We start from the raw sequence: 21,846 nt of genomic DNA, 5'->3' as shown, positions 1-21,846 counted from the left end.
CCCCTTTCACTGGATATTAGAACATTTATAAAGGGAATTTTTTATCCTAAATTTGAAATAAATCTGTTATAATTCAGTTAATTGTATCTAGCTGAAAATGGAAAGTTTTAAAACCAAAATGTTTGGTTTTAAAACCTTTATTTGATAAAATATGCTATGTATATATTATTTGAAAGGTATTTTGTGGAATTAATAATTAAATTTCACAAATAAAAAGATGCTTCAAGTATAAATAAAATGGCTTATTAATTTGATGCCCAGAGGTGGAAAACATATTTCCTATACAAATATGTACTCAGTTAACTAAAATTGCAATTGTCATAGTTTTGGATTTGTTCTGGGATTCCATTCTTAAGACATGTTGCTATATTCTAGAGACAGTTGGACTCAAACAAGTTATTAGTGCCCTTGGAACCTGTCTCCAAGTGCAGTTGCCTCTACAATATGGCACCTTATTTTGAGAATGGAATTAGCATTAGCAAAGGCACGTGATGCAAGAAAGCAATCTTATATAGCATCAGCCAAAAAAAAAAAAAAAAAACCCTTATTTCACCCATCCACTCGCACAAAATGTTTGTCGTTCTGCCTTGGATCTATTTAAGCTATCTACAACGACAGATGGAAGTTTGTTCCAGCAATCAACCACCCGCTGGTAAAAGCAAACTTCCGCACATCTGTCCTACAACAGTCTTTCCTCAATTTAAATTTATGCCCTCTCAGGCGATTATTCTGAGCAAGAGGAAGAATCCCATCCGCATTGAGCATGCTCAAACCATTCAGGGCTTTATAAACCTTTATCAGATCAGATCACCTCGCTGGTGCCTAGTCTCCAGACACTGTAATTTGCAAAACTTAATCCTTTCTTCGTAAGAATAACCCTTTGTTCCATTCACTAATCTTGTTGCCCTTCTCTGTACTCATTCCAACAGCTCTACATCCTTCTTAAAATGAGGCCTCTAGACCTGTATACAGTACTCAATAGCACTCCTTATCCCTGCTTGAAAAATTCCTGTATATCATTGAGAAGACACCATGAGCTACTCTTGTAGACAGTCTGCACTGCTCAGAAAACTTCATATCTGTCTGCACAATTACCCCCAGGTCCTTTTCATTCTATATCACTGTCAGTGTGATACGACAGAGTTGATACGTTACTCTGGGATTACTGCTTCACATATGTAGTACTTTACATATGTCAATGTTAAACTTCATTTGCCACCTCTCAGCCCATCTGCTCAACTTTTCTAGATCCTGTTGCAGCAGTGTACTGTCATTAGTATCATTAACAACCATGCCAACCTTTGTGTGGTCTGAAAACTTGGACATTAAGCCTGATATATCAATATCATTTATAAATACAGAAAATGACAATGTACCCAACACTGAACCGTGAGGGACTCCACTGATAACATTAGTCCACAAAGAGCAGTATCCATTGATTACCACTCTGTCTTCACCCACTTACCATCCCTTTATCGTTATCAGCAAGTTTCCTCCTATGCCACACTACTCCAATTTGTGCAGCAGTCTTCCATGTGCAACAGTATCAAAGGCTTTTCTAAGATCCAAATATATGATATCAAAGTTATTCTTTGCATCCAGTTCCTTTGTGTCTACGTCATAGTAGCCAATCAAATTAGTCAGACATGACTTCCCATTAACAAACCCATGCTGTGTCCGCGCTGTAACTGAAGTCTTGTCTAGATGATCCTGCAATGCTTCTTTAACCAGTGGCTCTATTAATTTCCCTGGAACAGTAGTTACACTAACAGGTCTGTAATTACCCGTGTCTCCCTTTGATCCTCCTTTGTGGATTGGGGTCACATTTGCACATCTCCACTCCATGGGTACTTCTCATGAGTCGAGGGAAGCTCTCATAATTATGGCTAAGGGGTTGCTTACTTCCTTTGCTGCCTCCTTCAATATAACTGGATAGATTCCATCCACCCCAGGTGCCTTTCTTGTGTTTATCTTCAACAATTTCTCCTCCACTTTACTCTTAGTTATTACAAGATTATCTAGCTTACTGCCAGAGTTGAATACACCTCTGGCATTCCCCTCCCTGAGTAACTCGTCATGTGTCGATGCAAAATATTCATTTAGTTTGTTATCTACCTGAGCAGGATCATCAACAGTTGAGCCATCGATATCAAGTGGACCTATCTGATTTATCCCATTCCTTCTAGAGTTTACATAAGTAAAGAACTTTTTTTTTTTTTTGCTTCCTTTGCCAAAGATTTCTTGTAATCTGCCTTTGCCTGCTTAACCTCCTTTGTAACTTTGTTGCAGACCAGCTTATATCTATCATAGGATTCTGTGTCTCATGTTAATCTATATGTATCCCATTCATTTTTCTTCTCTGTCACATGTCTAATTAGTTCATCTGACATCCAGTTAGGCCTAAATCTTGAACAATATTTCTTTTTTGGTATGAAAAACCTAGTAGCATTCCAAGATTAATTCTTTGAATGCTTCCCATTTTGAATTTGCTGTTGGTAACATCAGTTGGTTTCACTGTATAGAATTTAAATACTGTCTCAGACCACCTTAGTCACCTTTACGAAAGCACAAACCCTTTCCTTTACCCTTGATGGTAGTTACTTCTTTGAGTAAATCCCACTTCAACACACTGTGATCACTACCACCTAGTGTTTCCTTTATCTGCAGATTCTTGATGCATGAAGAATCACTACTGATAAACAGATCAAGAGTATTACTCCCTCTAGTTGCCTCCCAAACATGCTTCTGTAGAAAACAATCATCCAATAAATCCACAAAAGCCTTGCTAGTGTGTGAGTGACAAACCCACAAATTCCAGTCAATCTCTGGGAAATTAAAATCCCCCATTATAAGATACTCTGATTTACTGGCCTACTATTTCTCTCCACAACTGCTCATTATATGCATCGGATTCATTAGGCCTATAACACACACCTACTCTCATTTTTCCTTTCCCAGTGCTTATGTCACACCAAACAGCCTCAACATTGCATTGTCCACCAACGTCAATTGGATGCACTTCCTTAGATTTTAATGTGTTTCTTAACTAACAGCATAATTCCTCCTCCCTTCCTGTCCTGTCTATTCTTTCTGTACACATTGTTCTCCCCAAATTCCAATTCTGCACTGCTTATGTCTGTGTGACACCACTTCTCTAATATCCCAACAATATCTGCCTTTGATGTCGATTAACACTTCAAGCTCATCAAATTTATTAACTATACTCCTAGCATTGGTGTACATGCAAGTAAACATGCACCTGTTTGTACTCTTAGTTACCCTAACACAGCCACGTATTTACTTGTTCCACTATGACTTCCAGCAGTCCTGGAAATCCTCATTGCTTTGCTTTCCAGGCTGCTGCTCAATTGCATTTCAATAGAAGCAGTGCAAGAATCACTTTCACCTCTGCTGGCAGCTACTGTTAGTCTATTATAGTATCCCCCCCAAGCTATCAGTTTTCCGACCCACCTAACTCTGCCTTGATAGCATCAGCAAATATTCTTGCACCCTTTCTATTTAAGTGTATCCCATCCCTGTAGAAACAGTCTCTCCTGTTAACAAGCACAGACCAGGTTGAGAAAAATTCTACACCTTGAGCCTTGCACAATCTCTCCACGGCCTTATTGATCGACAAGTCTCTCATCAAATACTCCCTCCTATCGTGTCTGGGCAGAATTCAAGACACTTTGAAATTCAACCCTAACTCATGGCTTTCAGAGTAGATCTGAAACATTGACATCAGTTAAAATATTTAGTTAATTGACTTGCCTTGTGTAGGAAATGCTTTTTTTCATCTTTGGGTATTAATCAATAAACCATTTAATTTGCAAAAATATCCTTTTTTATTTTTTTTTTATAACCAAGTATGTGCATGGCATTACTGATACGCATGATTAACCAGAATTCTGTTCTAGTTCTCTCCATCCATTTCAGGCTGGAGCAGACGTATATACTTCTGTGTTTGTTGCATTTCTGTTTATTTCATAATTTAACTGACATCCTGTATTTTATGTATTTTTTTTTTTTTTGTTGTTTTAGTTTTACTGATTTCTCTCATGAAGTTTTGGATTTAATTCCGCAGGCATGCTATTTAATTTCCCCCATCCCTCTAAATACTGAAATATCTCTTAGAATTATGTCAGTTTAAATTTTAATATGGGATCAAACTTTTTAATCCTTTTTTTTTTTTATTGGAAAAGTATATTCATAAAAATCACTGGTGTGCAAAATATTCTAGGTGCCTGCATGTTTGAAGCAGGATTAAATTGCAAATTTTTGCATAGATTTTTCTCATTTTCAGTGTATTATCTCTGGTAGAGTATTAACTTAGTGAATAAACAAGATGCAGGGTATTTCAGAGAGGGTTGGGAGTCATTGCAGTACAAGTAAACACATCGGCTGTGTTAGGATAGCTAAGAATAGGAACAGGTGCATGTATGCTTGCGTGTACACCAATGCTAGGAGCTTGGTAAATAAACTTGAGTTTGAGGTGTTGGTCAAAACATCAAAGGCAGATATTGTTGGGATATCTTGGAAGCTACTAGGCTTTGCATACCAACTAAGTAATATTGTTCAAGGTTTGGGCCTAAATGGATGTCAGATGAACTAATGATGTGGCAGAGAAGAAAAATGCTTGGGATACATATAAATTAATGGGTGACATGGAAGCCTATCATCGGTTGGAATATCATCGGTTTGGCTGAAACAAGAAGAAGAAATGAATCACTTATAAGTTTATCAAGTGGAAATCTGCTGTACGCCAACCAATGGAAACAGTGAAAGGAGTGAAGGTGGAGTTGGGTTTCTGGTCCATAAAGATTTTAAAAACAACATTTTGGAATTCAAAAGTATATCACCAAGAGTGTCAAGACTAATACTCAAGATTTCTAAGAGATACAAGCTAAAGATTATAATGATTTATGCACCAACATCGAGCCATGATGATGAAGAGGTTGAAGAAATGTACACCGAAATTGAGTCTTCTAGATGAGCAGAAAACCCACTACACTATTATTATGGGGGACTTCAATGCTAAGGTTGGAAAAAGACAAAACAGCGCAGAAAGGGGAACTATAGGAAATTTTGGAATTGGTGAAAGACTTGTGGAATTTGCAGAATCTCAAGGACTGTCAGTAATGAACACTTTTTTCAAGAAAAGGGTGAATAGAAAGTGGACATGGAAGACTCCAAATGCATTAACTACTAATGAAATAGACTTCATCCTCACTAACAGAAGATATATTGTGAATGATGTTACCGTCCTGAATAAGGTAAATGTTGGAAGTGATCACAGAATGGTAAGATGTACACTTGATGTAGGAAAGGAAAAAACTGACTCGAGTAAATAATACAAAGGTCTTCGAGATAACAGAAGAGGAGAAAAAGCAGTATGTACTGGAACTTAAGAACAAGTATGAGCTTCTGCAGACTGCTGAGGACCAAGATATCGACGAGGAATATTACAACTTTCTGGAAGTGATAAAGCCCAAGAAACCTATAGGGAAAAAGAAATCCAGAGAAGAAAAAATTAGTCAAGAAACACTTGTCATGATGAACCTAAGACGACAAATGAAAAGCAAGAAAAACACTGACAGGGAGAAAATTGAGTATACTGAGTTATGCAAAGCCATTAGAAAGAGACTCAGACAGGACATAAGAAGATTTAACACAAGAAAAGTAGAACAAGCATTAAGGGAAAACAAAGGATTTAAATCAGCAGCCATGAGCAGTAATACAGAAAGACAAATGATACTGAAACTGAAAAATAGCGATGGTGTACTTATAAACAGCAGAGAAGGCATAATTCAAATAGCAGAAGACTACTATAGAGAATTATACAAGGAGCAGGGGAATGATGCCAGCATTGGGGAAGATGGATTGCAAAGTAGCAACACATACGACATACCCAATATTCTTCCTGATGAGGTAGAACATGCACTGAACAAAATGAAGAATCAGAAAGCCCCGGGGGAAGATGAAGTTACTGTAGAGTTGTTAAAATTGGGAGGAAGAGACATAACACAAAAACTGGCAAGGCTCTTCACAAAGTGCATTAGAAAAGGTGTGATACCTAAGCAGTGGAATAATGCAATAATGTTTTGCTGCATAGGAAAGGAGATAAATCAGAAATTGGAAATTATAGACCAATTAGCTTGTTATCCCACATCTACAAGTTGTTCACAAGGGTCATTACTAACAGATTAGAAAGAATACTTGATGAGAATCAACCGAAAGAGCAAGCTGGCTTTAGGACAGGATTCTCAACTATGGATCACCTTTACGTAATATCACAGCTAATGGAGAAAGCAAATGAATATAAAACACCATTATGCCTGGCATTTGTGGATTATGAAAAGGCATTTGACTCCATACAGCATAAGGCAATGTTTCGGGCACTGGAAAGACAAGGCATGGTTACCCCATATATTATGATTTTGAAGAAAATATACGAGAGAGCTACCTCCTTTATTAGACTAGACAAAGACAGTAGAAATTTAAAATTGAGAAAGGAGTTCGACAAGGAGACACATCTCCGAAGCTGTTTACTGCTGCCCTTGAGGAAGCTTTCAGAAGATTAGACGGTCGCAGAAAGGAGTCAATGTGAACGGAGAGTACCTGAACCATTTACGATTTGCAGATGACATTGTGGTCATAAGCCATGATCCCAAAGAATTAGAGGAAAATCTTAATCAGTTATGCACAGCTAGTAAGGATTTTGGACTAAAGATGAATATGGCTAAAACAAAAGTAATGATGAACAAGTATGCCACAGAAAGGGAAATAATGATTGAAGGAGCAGTAATTGAAAAGGTGGAGTCATATACTTATCTGGGACAAGTTATTAGCTGTAATAATAAATGGCTGGAAGTCAAGAGAAGAATAAATTTTGGATGGATAGCATTCAGGAAATATAGTCACATACTGAAGAGCAATATCCCAGTTTGTCTGAAACGTAAAATAATGAACCAATGTATACTCCCCACCATGACTTATGGAAGTGAAACTTGGGCACTCACCAAAAGAATGGAAGAGAAGCTGAGAACTACACAGCGAAGAATGGAACGAATCATATTGGGAATTAGACTGTTAGATAAGAAGAGAAACACATGGATTAGGCAGCAAACTCAAGTAAAGGACATTCTTATCAAAACTAAAGAACTAAAATGGTCTTGGGCAGGACACATAGCTCGAAGACATGATGACAGATGGACTAAGAAAATAGCAGAATGGTATCCAAGAGGAGCTAGAAGAAAACCTGGAAGACAAAGGCGGAGATGGATAGATGAAATTCATGAGTTTGTGGGTAGTAAATGGATGTCCAGTGCTTAAAACAGAAGGAACTGGAAAGTTGCTAGAGAGGCCTTCATCCTGCAGTGGATTGAAAAGGGCTGATGATGATGATGGAAGCCTATGATAGATATAAGCTGGTCTGTAACCAAGTTACAAAGGAGGTTAGGCAGGCAAAGGCAGATTATGAGAAATCTTTGGCAAAGGATGTAAAGAAAAACAGTAAAGAGTTGTTTACTTGTGTAAACTCCAGAAGAAAGGGGATGAATCAGATTTGTCCACTGGATATCGATGGTTCAACTGTTGATGATCCTGCTCAGTTAGCTAACAAACTAAATGAGTATTTTGCATCTACTTTCACACATGAGAAGTTATTTAGGGAGGGGAATGAACCACAGAGTAACATATCAACTGTGTGGTACTATACTGACAGTGGTAAATGAATAATACCTGCTTGCACAATTACCTGGGGGTAATTGTGCCGGCAGATATTAAGTTTTCTGAGCAGTGCAGACGGTAGAGTAGTAGTGTCTTATCAATGGTATACAGGAATTTTTCTCGTAGGGATAAGGAGGTGATTATCTTCTTGTATAAGGCAATGGTCAGACCACACCTTGAGTACTGTATACATGTCTGGAGGCCTCATTTTAGGAAGGATGTAGAACTACTGGAGCAAGTGCAGGTAATGGCAACAAGATTAGTGAATGGAATAAAGGGTTGCCTTTAAGAAGAAAGTCTTTAACTTTTGCAAATTAGTGTCTGGAGACTAGTCACTTGCGAGGTGATCTGATTGTGGTGTATAAATCCTTGACTGGTTTGAGCATGCTCAATGGCGGTGGAATTCTTGCTCAGGATGTTCTCCAGAGGGGCATATATTCAAATTGAGGAAAGACAGCTGTAGGATAGATATGCAGACATTTGCCTTTAGTCAGTACTGTTTGGTTGATTGCTGTAACAAACTTCCATCTGTCATTATAGAAGTTGATATGATAGCTTAAATAGATTCAAGGCAAAACTAGACAAACATTTGGAGCAAGTGGATGGGTGAAATTAGTTTTTTTTTTGGTTGATGCCAAATAAGCTTGCTTTCTTGCATCATGTGCTTTATGCTAAATCTATCATTTTTTCTTATAAATTTCTCTTATTTTTTTAAGTTGTTTCCTCTGAGGTGTATTAAATCCTGGTTTTTGATATGAATTTTTGAAATATTAATTTTTCTAATATTAAAAACTGATTGTAGTTAATCATTGTATTAATGTGAAAAGATTACTTAATTTTATCAATAATATTAACTGTTTAATTTATATTATGATATTAATAGCATTTTTATCTTATTTTCAGGTGATTCACAGCCCACCAAAATGTTTGATAGACATTCCAGTTTAAGTGGTTGTCAGATTATCAATTACAGAACAGATCATAAACTACAGTGGCTTCTGTTAATTGGCATCTCAGCCCAGGTCTGGTTTTTTTTCTCTCTCTCTCTCTCTCTCTCTCTTTTCCGCAAGCTACATTATTCTGAAAATTGAAATATAGCTATTTTCAATGTTTACAATGAGCACTTAGTTAGTAGTTTTTACTTTCTTTTCACTGGCAAGTCCAACAGTGGGCTGACTTTTGTCAGCACTACTCATCTCAACAACAGATGGGCTTTGCATAGTTTTTTAGTTATGATGTTCACAGGCACCATTTTGATACTTTTGATTCCAAGAGAACACTGTGGTGATTGTGAACATTATGTTGAATATGTACAGGTGTTTCTACTGAAATGCACTGGGGGTCTATCTCACTTATTTTTAGATTTAGGCTACTTGTTGGCTACTCTGAACTTTTTGTCATATTTGGGCTGAAATTTATGAATTTGATGTTAAAATTAGGCTAAGCATTACCATTGAGATTTTGTTTTCAAAATTAATTTGCCTAACTGATCTTTTTCTCAATGGGGAAGTTGTTTCCCAACCTTGATTTACTTGATTTAGTCTAAAAGCATCATTGGTATAATTCTGAAATGAATATAAACCGATTTTTATTTGGGGAGGTGGGGGGGAACAAACAATGATTGCATGTAATGGTCATTTTTTTGAAAGAGCACATTTACTTGTGTCAGTTAGCTAGCTGTACAAGAGCAGTCATGTGTCATGGTTCCTTTTTGTAAATAATGACAAAAGAATAAAAAAAAAAACATGGCTGGCTTGGAAAGCAGCAATTTCATCAAATAGAAGTTTAAGAAAAAAATTCACAATAATAAATTCATTATCAGAAAAAAATAAGGGTGAATGAAATCAGAATGGATATTTCAATACTTAATTTTGCAATTTTAGCCATTAGTTATCAAAGATCAGTTATCGATAATGTTCAACAACACTTATTTCCACAAATGAAAGATAACAGTGAGAAATGATAAAGAACAACAGTGCCAGATTCAAATAATTTTATAACAAAACAATAGATACACCACAAAAATAATTTAAAAATTCTACATTTATAGGAAAGAATGGCACATCAAGTAAATTTAAATGATACTGGCAGTATAGTTTCAAAAGCAAGTGTAAACTGTGGTATGAAATAAATAGCCAACTTCTAATTTTGGATATTGTAAGTTTCAATGTCCTGCTTTATCACTGGGAATGGCAAATACCTTGTAGTACAAATTTTATTCAAATATGGACATGAATAAAGCCTTTAATTGGCTCAGCAAAATCCACTTGCATGTGGTCGACGCATGAAACTTAACACAGCATTTTCTGAGTTACATAAACTGAATGAAGAATGCACTGAAATTCAATAAATTACAACTTATTGGTATTATGCACATTCATGAAATTTGTGCAGCATGTTTAAGAAAATGATTTTTTTGAGATGATATTACTGTATGGAGAATGCAACCATATGCCATAGCAACAGCAAGATTATTTTCCAAGAGATATCCTTAGAGGCTGCAAATATCACATACCACATTTATGTTGAATCACTTTATGCTAACTGGATTTGATGCATAATAGAAAAGGACATGAATGTGCATAGAATTTGAAACATATTCAGGAAGATTACATCTTCTTCCTGTCACATCCACGTTATGTCCAGAAACTTCTTATACATGTGGGATCAAGCATATGGAAATTGAGAATCCTTTGAAACAACAAATTGCATTCCTGTCATTTGTTTTTATGATAAGTTTGTATGAAGGTGATTATAGAAAACACTTGTTTTTAAATTTCTGTTAATTAAAGTAGAAGAAAATCTGTTTCCTTAGCAATATCCTGTGGACTGGTGTGGGCATCTTCACTCCAGATGGCTTCATCAACAGGTAAAATCCCTACTAATGGACTCCTATCCATCAAAACCTGTACTGATGCAGAAATACTTGCCACCAGTTGAGATGTCTGTCAATGTGTGGCGTAGCATGTAGGGAGATTAAGTTGTTGGCTCAGTTTTTTGTGACAGCATGCTTACTGGATATTAAGAATTGCTTGTATAGGATATCAGGGTGTTTTGCTTTTGCCATTATTTCTCCTAATCTTACTACTTTATACTTTATTTTGGGCTTTTGTTAAAGCAAGCGTGTACAAAACACTAGTTGATTGACAATATGAGGCAGTCTCAATGTGAATATGTTATGTATGTGCTGAAATTAACAGCATAAAGAATGTCCATTCTAATTTATTGCGTAGGTTACAAGCTTATATTATGGCAGAGGGAGGCAGTCAGGTTTATGAATAACATTTAAAGCATGCGTTGGCTCTTTCAAAAGAACCCACAGACTCTTACAAATAATATAGAATATTGTAAATTATTTGTGTAGCGTGTATTTGCTTTTTTGTTATAAGATTAAAATTATTTGAATTGGCTGTTGTTGTTTGTTACATTGTTACCTTTCATTTACGGAAATAATAGTAGCAGCAGCAGCCATTCGACACAGCTAATTATTCCTATCAAAAAGTGACATTGCATTTCTTATTTTTCCTTCAAATAAAATAAAATCCATTTATATTCATTTCAGAAGTACATTATTTTGGACTATACAGAGGATGGGGAAACAACAAAAGCAAAAGAGTGATCAGTTGGGAGAAAGCTACTGTTATTTCTGTAAATGAAAGGTAACAATGTAACGAACAACAGCAAATTCAAATAAGTTTAATCTTATAACAAAAAAGCAAATACACACTACACAAATAATTTACAACAGATGAATTTCAGAGAATGGGCAATGGAGATTGAGCCAGAGAAAATCAAAAAGATTCCATATTGGGAAGTTCCTGACAAAGAATATAGTGGACATGTACCAAAGTGCTGCCATTTTGAAGCAAATGGAATCACAGAGAAAATAGTTGGGCAGCTGAAATGATTAATGGTTGACAATTGAAACTGTCAGGAAATTTAAGTTGGGTTTGGCAGATTGTAGGTGGAAATGGTCATCAATTTGGGAATGAACTGAGACCACATATTTGTGAAATGAATGAGTTAGTTTTTTTGGGTGGTTTAGGATTTTTCACTGATATGTTTGTTCTGTTAGGTTGACTGTTCATAATGCATCCACTAAAAGTAAAACTAGGGTATGGGGCCATCTTTCAATTAAAGAAATTTTAAATGTTGCATATAATGAAGCAAGAATGTTCCCAGCTCCTCAATGTAATGTGGCCTTGACAATGCCTCTCACATATGTTTCTCGATCCCTCAACTCACTAACTGACAGAACAAAGGTAATGAAATTATACAGTACCTTATATGGATGCCTCTCCCATCCATCTGGAGACTAAACATGGCTTTTCACCACTTCAATCCTCTAATAAGCAAAGTAGTGGAACTGTACTGAATTATGATAGTCATATGCCACCTAGTGTTGCCTGAGTAGTATTCCTCTCTGATTTGGACACCACACCTTGACCACTGCTTATGTTGGTTCACACCTGGACAGTCATCTCCAGTATACTCAGTGCAGTGTTCCAAGCCTTGCATGTTTGGGGTATACCCAGAATTGCTAACAGTCCCTCCATTGTGAAAGTGCAATTGAATTTTGGTTCACTAACATGTCTAATGTACACATTTAAAGGACAAAATTCAATGGGTTCCTGGGCAATGTGACTCTGTCACCCCTCTCACTAGTGAACGGTCCCACCACTTGGCAGGTATATAGGTACACTGCATCCATGTAGACAGTAATTTGATGTCAGTTTGAATAAACGTGTGAGTTAACTGACGTTGAAAGAGATTGTAGTGGGTGCCTGACGCATGGGTCACTATTGCGGAGGTGGTACAGAAATTGCACTATGGTCACTATCCTCATTTGACAGTATCAAAAGTGTATTGGGAATACACCATTTCCGGAATAACATCTCATTGTGGGCAGAGAAAGATGGTGGATGAATGTAGCCATCGATGTCTGCCTCTCATTGTTTCAGCCAACTGGAGAGCGACAGTGGCACAAATCACCGCAGACTTCAACGAGGGAGGTGCCAGAAACGTCTCCAACAAGACCAAGCGATCATTAGCTGCAATAGGTTATTGGAACCGTCAATCCACCAGAGACCCATTGCTAACACCACTACGCAGGAGAAATGCCTCAACTGGGCAAATGAACATTGGCACTGGACTGTGGATGATTGGAGATGGGGTCTCTTGACCCGATCAGTCCCTTTTCGTTATTTTGAGTGGACAGGAGGATGCATATTTGGCAGAAACCACACAAAGCTATGCACCTGTCATTTCAACAAGGAACTGTTCAGACAGATGGATGGTTGAAAATGGTATGGGGCATGTTCAACTGGCACACATTAGGACCTCTGGTAAATCTAGATGCATCTTGGAATGGTCCAGGTTACGTATCCATCCTTGCAGACCATCTGCATTCGTTCATGGTCATTGTGCACCCACAGGGCAATGGACTGTTCCAGCAGGACAATTTGCCTTCCCACAGAGTCTTGGTGACTAGAACATAGTTCGAAGAACATTCCGCAGATTGTACCACCACGGAATGGCTTCCCTGTTCACAAGACATGAACCCTCTGGAGCATTTTTGGGATGCTGTGGAAAGGTCCGTTCAAGCTTTGGATCATCCTCCCAGGAATGTGATGGAATTATGGACAGTGGTGCAGCAAGCATGGATGGAAATTCCTGTGGAATGCTTTTGTGTACTAGTGGATGCCGTGCCTCTCCGTGTGACTGCCTTTATCCGGGCAAAAGGTGGGCCTACCTGTTACTAGGTAGGTATCCGATGATTTCTGTCCGCTCAGTGTAAATATTAGTTTTATCAGCATTCAAGACATCCAGGTAGCAAGCCCAAGTCCTGGAAGAATGTCTGTCAAGCATCAAAAACCAGTAATTAATTGGGTGCGTAACCATTTCCATACAGCAATGAATACTTAGTTGTGGGGACTGTAATCTCCCAAATTCTCTGAATAATCTTAAGAACTTATCACCAGGGTGTACCACTTAGTATTGTTTGCTGACAGATACTGGACCAAAACTTTTATCTTCCTAGGAGTTCATCCTAGACTCTTGGAGACATTCTAGATGGAGGCATCCTGGACTTACTCAAGAGACTTAGAGGACATAAGATTTAACACAAGAAAAGTAGAACAGGCATTAAGGGAAAACAAAGGACTGAAATCAGCAGTCATGAACAGTAATACAGAAAGACAAATGATACTGAAACTGAAGTATACTGACGATGTACTTATAAACATCAGAGAAGGTCTAATTCAAATAAGAGACTACTATAAAGTATTATATAAGGAGCAAGGGAATGATGCCAGCAGTGGGGAAGATGGATCACAAATTAGCAACTCATCTGTTATACCTAATGAAGAATCAAAAAGCCCCAGGTGAAGATGAAGTTACTGTAGAGTTCTTAAAATTGGAAGGAAGAGACATGACACAGAAACTGGCAAGACACTTCTCAAAATACATTAAGGTGTATGATGCCTGAGGAGTGGAATAATGTAATCATAATTTTGCTGCATAAGAAAGGAGATAAATTGGAAATTATAGACCAATTGGCTTGTTGTCCCATGTCTACACATTGTTCACAAGGGTCATTACTAATAGATTAGAAAAAATATTGATGAGAATCAACTGAAAAAGCAAGCTGGCATACGATAGGATTCTCAACTATGGATCACCTTCACAGTTAAGAGAAGGCAAATGAATATAAACCACCATTATGGCTGGAATTTGTGGATTTTGAAAAGGCATTTGACCTCCATACAGCATAGGTCATTGTTTCATGCACTGGAAAGCAAGGTATAGACATACCATGCATTATGATGTTTGAAGCAAATATATGAGAATTCTTCCTCCTTTATTAGACTAGACAAAGACAATAGCAAATATAAAATTCAGAAAGGAGTTCGACAAGGAGACAGTCTCCGAAGTTGTTTACTGCTGCCCTTGAGGAAGCTTTCCGAAGATTAGACTGGTCGCAGAAAGGAGTGAATGTGAATGGAGAACACCTAAACCATTTAAGATTTGCAGATGACAATAGCATTAGTAGAGGTATACAATGCAAGAAAGAAAGTTTATGCAGCATCAGCCAAAAAAAAAAAAAAAGCCCATTTCACCCCTCTAATCGTTCCAAATGCCTGTCCAGCTCAGCCTTAAATTTATTTAGGCCATCAACTTCCACAACAAAAGATGGAAGTCTCTTCCACCAATCAGCTACCTGCTGGCTAAAGGCAAATTTCTGCACATCTATCCTACAACTGTCTTGCCTCAATTTGAATCTGAGCTCCCTCAGGTTCTTAATCTGAGCAAGAGGAAGAATCCCATCAGCATTCAGCTTGCTCAACCTATTCAAGGCTTTATACACATCAATCAGATTCACCTTGCAGGTGCCTACTCTCCAGGCACTGCACTTTCTAGAACTTAAATCCTTTCTTGGTAAGAGCACCCCTTTGTTCCCTCACCAATCTTGTTGCCCTTCTTTGTACTTGTTCTAGCAACTCTACAGCATTCCTAAAATGAGGCCTCCAGACCTGTATACAGTACTCTAGGTGTGGCCTGACCATTGCCTTGTATAATGGGATTTATTTATTTCGTATGATGTGATCAATACACAAAGAAACCAGTTTTTCTTGCTTCCTTCGTGTATCGTGGCCGGGATATCCAACCAACCGGTTGGTTCGGCACCATTGTGATATCCAGCCTGAGGTGGGAATCGAACCCACGACCTTTGGGTTGCCAGGCAGGCACTTTACCTACTTGGCTAGCCCGGTCGGCTATAATGGGATAATCACCTCCCTGTCCTTGCTAGCAAAATTCCTATATATGATTGACAAGACTCCATGACCTGCCCTGGCAGCCTCTCTGCACTGCTCAGCAAACTTCATATTTGACTGCACAATAATTCCCAGATCTTTTTCACTTTCCATTTCCCTGATTGCAGTACCACACAGTTGGTATGTTTCTGTTCGGTTATTGCTACCCATATGCAGTAATTTGCATTTGTCAATGTTAAACTTCAGTTGCCAATTTTCAACCAATTTGCCCAACTTGTCTAGATCTGGTTGAAGTTAGCATACTGTCTTTACTATCGTTGACAATCCTGCCAACCTTTGTATCCTCTGCAAACTTGGACATTAAACCTGATACTTTCATCAATATCATTGATCAATATACTAAACAACAATGGGCCCAACACTGAACCCTGGGGAACTCCACTAATAACATTTGTCCATTGATTACCACTCTGTTGTCTCCCACTCAACCATCCCTTTATTCATTGTAGCAACTTACTCTTAATGCCATACTTCTCCAATTTGTACAGCAGGCTTCCATGTGCAACAGTATCAAAAGCTTTTCTAAAATCCAAGTATATGATATCAAAATTATTTTTGCCACTCAATTTCTTTGACCACATCATCATATCCAATCAAATTGGTCAGACAAGACCTCCCTTTAACAAACCCATGCTGTGTCTTAACTGTTACTACAGATTTGTCTAGATTGTCCTGCAATGCTTCTTTAACCAGCGATTCCATTATTTTCCACGGAACATAAGTTAAACTAACAGGTCTATAGTTACCTATGTCCCCTTTTGAATCCCCCCCCCATTTGTGAATTGGTGATACATTTGCACACCTCCAGTCCATGGGGACCTCTCCCGAGTCCAAGGAAGCTGTCATAATTATGGCTAAGGGTTTGCTTACTTACTTTGCTGCCTCCTTTAATATAACTGGATAAATCCTGTCCACCCCAGATGCCTTTTTTATTGTGATCATAAGCCATGATTCCGAAGAATTAGAGGAAAATCTTAATCAGTTATGAAGAGTTAGTATTTCGGACTAAAGATGAATATGGTTAAAACAAAAGTAATGAAGAACAAGTATGCCACAGGATGGGTTATCATCATTGAAGGAGCAGAAATTGAAAAGGTGGATTCATACACTTATTTTGGACAAGTCATTAGCTATAATAATGTTAAATGGCTTCAAACTCAGATAATACATTTCAATTGGATTCAGGAAATATAGTTACATACTGAAGAGCAATAATCCAATTTGTCTGAAATGTAAAATAATGAACCAATCTTTGCCATGACTTATGTTAGTGAAACTTGGGCACTCACCGAAAGAATGAAAGTGAAGCTGAAAACTACACAGCGAATAATGGAACGAATTGTATTAGGAATCAGACTTTTGGATAAGAAGAGAAACTGATTAGGCAGCAAACTCAAAGGGCATTCTTCTTAAAACTAAAGAACCGAAATGGACTTGATCAGGACACAGCTTTAAGTCATGGTGACAGATGGACTAAGAAAATAACAATGGTACCCAAGAGGAACTAAAAGAAGACCTGGAAGACAAAAACAGATGGACAGATGGAATTCAAGAGTTTGTGGGCAGTAAATGAATGGCCATAGGAATCAGACTTTTGGATAAGAAGAGAAACTGATTAGGCAGCAAACTCAAAGGGCATTCTTCTTAAAACTAAAGAACCGAAATGGACTTGATCAGGACACAGCTTTAAGTCATGGTGACAGATGGACTAAGAAAATAACAATGGTACCCAAGAGGAACTAAAAGAAGACCTGGAAGACAAAAACAGATGGACAGATGGAATTCAAGAGTTTGTGGGCAGTAAATGAATGGCCATTGCACAAAACAGAAGGAACTAGAAAGTTGTTGGAGAGGCCTTCATCCTGCAGTTGATTGAGAATGGCCGATGAGGCATCTGCATCAACTAGCGTATAATCTTAGTGGCTCTACTCTGCCCTATAATGACGAGAGAGAGAGAGAGAGAGAGAGAGAGAGAATCAGAGTAAGGTGTAAGCATTGTCGATGCCCCATCATGTCAACCTGGGTATATTCTTGTCTGTACACCATATAAAACAGTTGGCGCCTCCGTAGCCAGGTGGGAAGGAGCAGCAGCAGTACGTAGCACACGCTTCTTGATTAGACCGGGGTTCGAGCCCGTCACCACCAAATACAGAGGATGCGGAAAGGTCAAGGAATGACCACCGCATATTCTCGGAGCAATATGGCCTTAGTTGCTAGTGCTCCCAAAAACCAAATAATAACAATAATAACACGTCAACCTGGGTATATTCTTGTTGTCTGTACACCATATAAAACAGTTCATTAATTCATACATGCCTCATCTATTTTTACTTCATATACCAAATGAATCATGAATATTCAAAAACTAATAGAACGTTATATGTAAAATGATCTGAACCTCTCAAAAAAATTCTTCATTTCACAAATACTTGTAATCTCCGTTCCAATCTCAGTGATGTCCATTTTCTACCTACAGTATGTCAAATCCAACTTACTTTTTATGACAGAATTGCATATGGAAAGCAAAGAATGGTCTGTTTTTCCTAATGCGGAAAGTGACTGTGTATAACCCAATAAGTTTTTCTGTAGGATAAAGAACAAGTAACAGTATGCTTTAAATTTTTGGAAGCAATTAATTTTTATCCCATTCATATAACTAGCTGAAATTTTATGCACGTATAATTTTATATAACAGAATTTTTCAGACTATTTTTTGTGCAGTATGATATTTGTTGTTGCGCCAAAAGAAAAAGAAAAAATCAACCAACTGACCCAGTTGATTGTCCCACCATCTTAGTTGCCTTAAATGTTAGTATCAATGGTTTATTTTATATTCTGATTGTTTGAGTGTCTTACATTGGCAAGATATAATCCCCACCCAGTTCTATTTCAAGTTCAGCAGAAGATTCACTTTCTGCATGAACGTGAATACAATATCTGCTTCTGCTGGATTCCCAGCCATATTGGGATTAGGGGAAATGATTTGGCTGACACTGCAGCCAAATCAGCAATTGAGGTGTATATGGCCTTGAATGGGTTGAGCATGCTGAATTCCACTTGTTTAGATTACGAACTTAAGGGGGCATAAATTCAAATTAAGAAAAGACAGATGTAGAATAGATGTGCAGAAATTTTCCTTTAGCCAGCTGGTGGTTAATTGCTGGAACAAACTTCCATCTGTCGCTGTGGAAGTTGATAAGTTAAATAAATTTAAGGAGGAACAGGATAGGCATTTGGAGGGAATGGTGTGTGAATAAGCTCATACACTTGCTTTCTTGCATCACATGCCACTACTACTACTGCTACTATTCCCATTAATAAATGCTGCCTGTCAGTCCCTTATACAGACTAATAATACACCAAAAGATATTGCTCCCAATGGCAGGATTTGTGGAGTAGACAGACTACAAATAAATTACATCATATAAAGCCTGTAATTGAACTGTGGCAGTCTAGTCTGTGCAAGAATCATAAACAAAGTTATTCTTGCTTGGAACCACAAAGGACACAGTCATATCTGTTGAGGGCTGATGGCCCTCCTACATGTGAGTTCGGTGCCTCCGTAGCCAGGTGAGAAGGAGCAGCAGTGCGTAGCACACGCTTCTTGATTAGACCGGGGTTCGAGCCCGTCACCACCAAATATGGAGGATGCGGAAAGGTCGGGGAATGACCACCGCATATCCTGGAGCAATGTGGCCTTAGTTGCTAATGCTCCTAAAAACCAAATAACAAATAACAAACATGTGAGTTCCACGAAATAGTTTCATCTGTGGCATATTTTAATCGAGTACCCAGATTTTAATGATACACATTTTACTGCTTTTAACCATCTGACTGAGCCTTATACACTGAGTCAGATTTTATCCGACAATGACAAGGTGACAGCCGATTTTATTTTTTTTTTTTTTACAACTTACTAATTTATATACGTATAGACTGGTGTTCAAAGAGTGCATCACCTAGGAATTTCACATTTCTAACCCTTTTTCATGATGGCATGTTACATTAATGACTAGCATCACAAATAGAAATATAAACAAAAGATATTTATTAATAGTTAAGGCAAAGCTAAGTAATATTTGACAGGTGCTCTCAAAATATTCAAAATGAGCATTTGCAACCTTTATACTTTTATACCTTTATTGGCGTCTTTTGGTAAACATGACAATATGGGTGAAATGTTATCAGAAGTCCTCAATTTGCTTCAGTTTATCATTTTAAATAGGAAACAAAAAGTTCACCAGGTGCAAACTAATATTTAATTGAACCACCTCTGTTCCTGAAACAGGCCTCTGGGGTTGGGTAAATTCATATTGTGATTTTTAAATGTTTCTCACAAACCACGTATTAAAATAAGACACGGAAACTGAAAATTTAAAAACATATTTACTACTATTTACAATTAAAATAACTGTACTACTAAAAATATAAGAATATTTAAAATATATATATATATATATCAAATTAAATACATTAAAATACTGGGTTAAGAGTGATAAAATCCGACCGTAGCTTTTGAAGGCTCCTGCCTTCTTCAGCGGTAGCTTCCTTGTACTGCGGTGCATCCTAAGTACCAGCAGGTTCACGGTCTAAATCACATGTTTTTAAATTTTCAGTTTCTGTGGTGGGTGAGAAACATTTTAAAAATCACAATATGAACCACCTCTGGTCCTGATGACAGCAGCACACCTCCAAGGCATTAACAAGATTAATTTCTGAAGATAATCAGTTGATAGTTTGTGATTCAAAACAAGAATTATGGCTTCACGAAGGCTCTTTGGTTTCTTTCTGGCAACTGCAGATTCCACACTATGCCAACAGTTCTCTAGAGGATTCAGGTCCAGGCTGTTTTCTGGCCAGCTAAGAGTTGTAATGGACAGTTCTTCCAGCCATTTTTTTCACCTGTAACAAATGTAAACACATTACTGTCGAACCTCTAATGCAGAAATGAAGCTAAGGTAACTACAAGTGCCTACTTACACTTTTTGCCCAATGTTAAGGAGCAGAGTTGTCCTGAAAGATGCAGTTACTTGGCAGGTAACTGCATCTTTCAATGGTTTAGATACTCTCCATTCACATTGACTCCTTTCTGTGACTAGTCTAACCTTCTGAAAGCATCAAGGGCAGCAGTAAACAAATTTGGAGATAATTGTCTCCCTGTCGATCAAATGATCAGATTCTAATCGTCAAATTCTACTCATGATCAACAAGTAGAGTTCAATGTTGAAAAAAGCTGAGAGTTAGGGTTGAATTTGAAAGTGTCTAAATTTCTGTCCAGACACGATAGGAGGGAGTATATGATGAGAGCCTTGTCGATCAGTTTGGCCCTGGAGAGATTGTGCAAGGCTCAAGGGGTAGAATTTTTCTCAGCCTGGTCTGTGCTTGTTAACAGGAGAGACTGCTTCTACAGGGATGGCATACACTTAAATAGAAAGAGTGCAAGAATATTTGCTGATGCTCTCGAGGCAGAGTTAGGTGGGTCGGAAAACTGCTAGCTTGGGGGTATACACGGACTAATAGACTAACAGTAGCCGCCGGCAGAGGTGAAAGTGATTCTTGCACTGCTTCTATTGAAATGTAATTGAGCAGCAGCCTGGAAAGAAAGGCAATGGGGATTTCCAGGACTTCTGGGAGTCATAGCGGAACAAGTAAAAACATGGCTGTGTTAGGGTAACTAAGAGTACAAACAGGTGCACGTATACTTGCATGTACACCAATGCTAGGAGTATAGTTAATAAATTTGATGAGCTTGAAGTGTTAATCGACATCAAAGGCAGATATTGTTGGGATATTAGAGAAGTGGTGTCACACAGACATAAGCAGTGCAGAATTGGAATTTGGGGAGAACAATGTGTACAGAAAGAATAGACAGGACAGGAAGGGAGGAGGAATTATGCTGTTAGTTAAGAAACACATTAAAATCTAAGGAAGTGCATCCAATTGATGTTGGTGGACGATGCAATGTTGAGGCTGTTTGGTGTGACCTAAGGACTGGGAAAGGAAAAATGAGATTAGGTGTGCGTGTTATAGGCCTAATGAATCCGATGAGTATAATTGTGGAGAGAAATAGTGGGCCAGTAAATCAGAGGATCTTATAATGGGGGATTTTAATTTCTCAGAGATTGACCGGAATTTGAGGGTTGGTCACACACACTAGCAAGGCTTTTGTGAATTTATTGGATGATTGTTTTCTACAGAAGCATGTTTGGGAGGCAACTAGAGAGAGTAATACTCTTGATCTGATTATCAGAGTGATTCTTCATGCATTAAGAATCTGCAAATA

At 37.9% G+C, this 21,846-nt stretch overlaps 1 protein-coding gene across 1 annotated transcript in view; it reads left to right on the top strand.

Moving 5' to 3' along the window:
- The window catches only part of Chc (clathrin heavy chain), a 496,589-nt gene that overhangs the window by 71,112 nt on the left and 403,631 nt on the right, over positions 1-21,846 (top strand). The window contains exon 4 of the mRNA XM_090369802.1: positions 8,632-8,750. Within this exon, the coding sequence (XP_090225928.1) occupies positions 8,632-8,750 (119 nt within the window). The remainder of the gene's footprint in view (positions 1-8,631; positions 8,751-21,846) is intronic.

The sequence above is a fragment of the Mastigoproctus giganteus genome, chromosome 3 (genome assembly GCF_048544385.1).
Source record: "Mastigoproctus giganteus isolate SK-2022 chromosome 3, ASM4854438v1, whole genome shotgun sequence".
NCBI lineage: Eukaryota > Metazoa > Arthropoda > Arachnida > Uropygi > Thelyphonidae > Mastigoproctus > Mastigoproctus giganteus.
The sequence above is the reverse complement of the archived record's forward strand: the minus strand, read 5'-3'. Positions and strand labels throughout refer to the sequence as shown.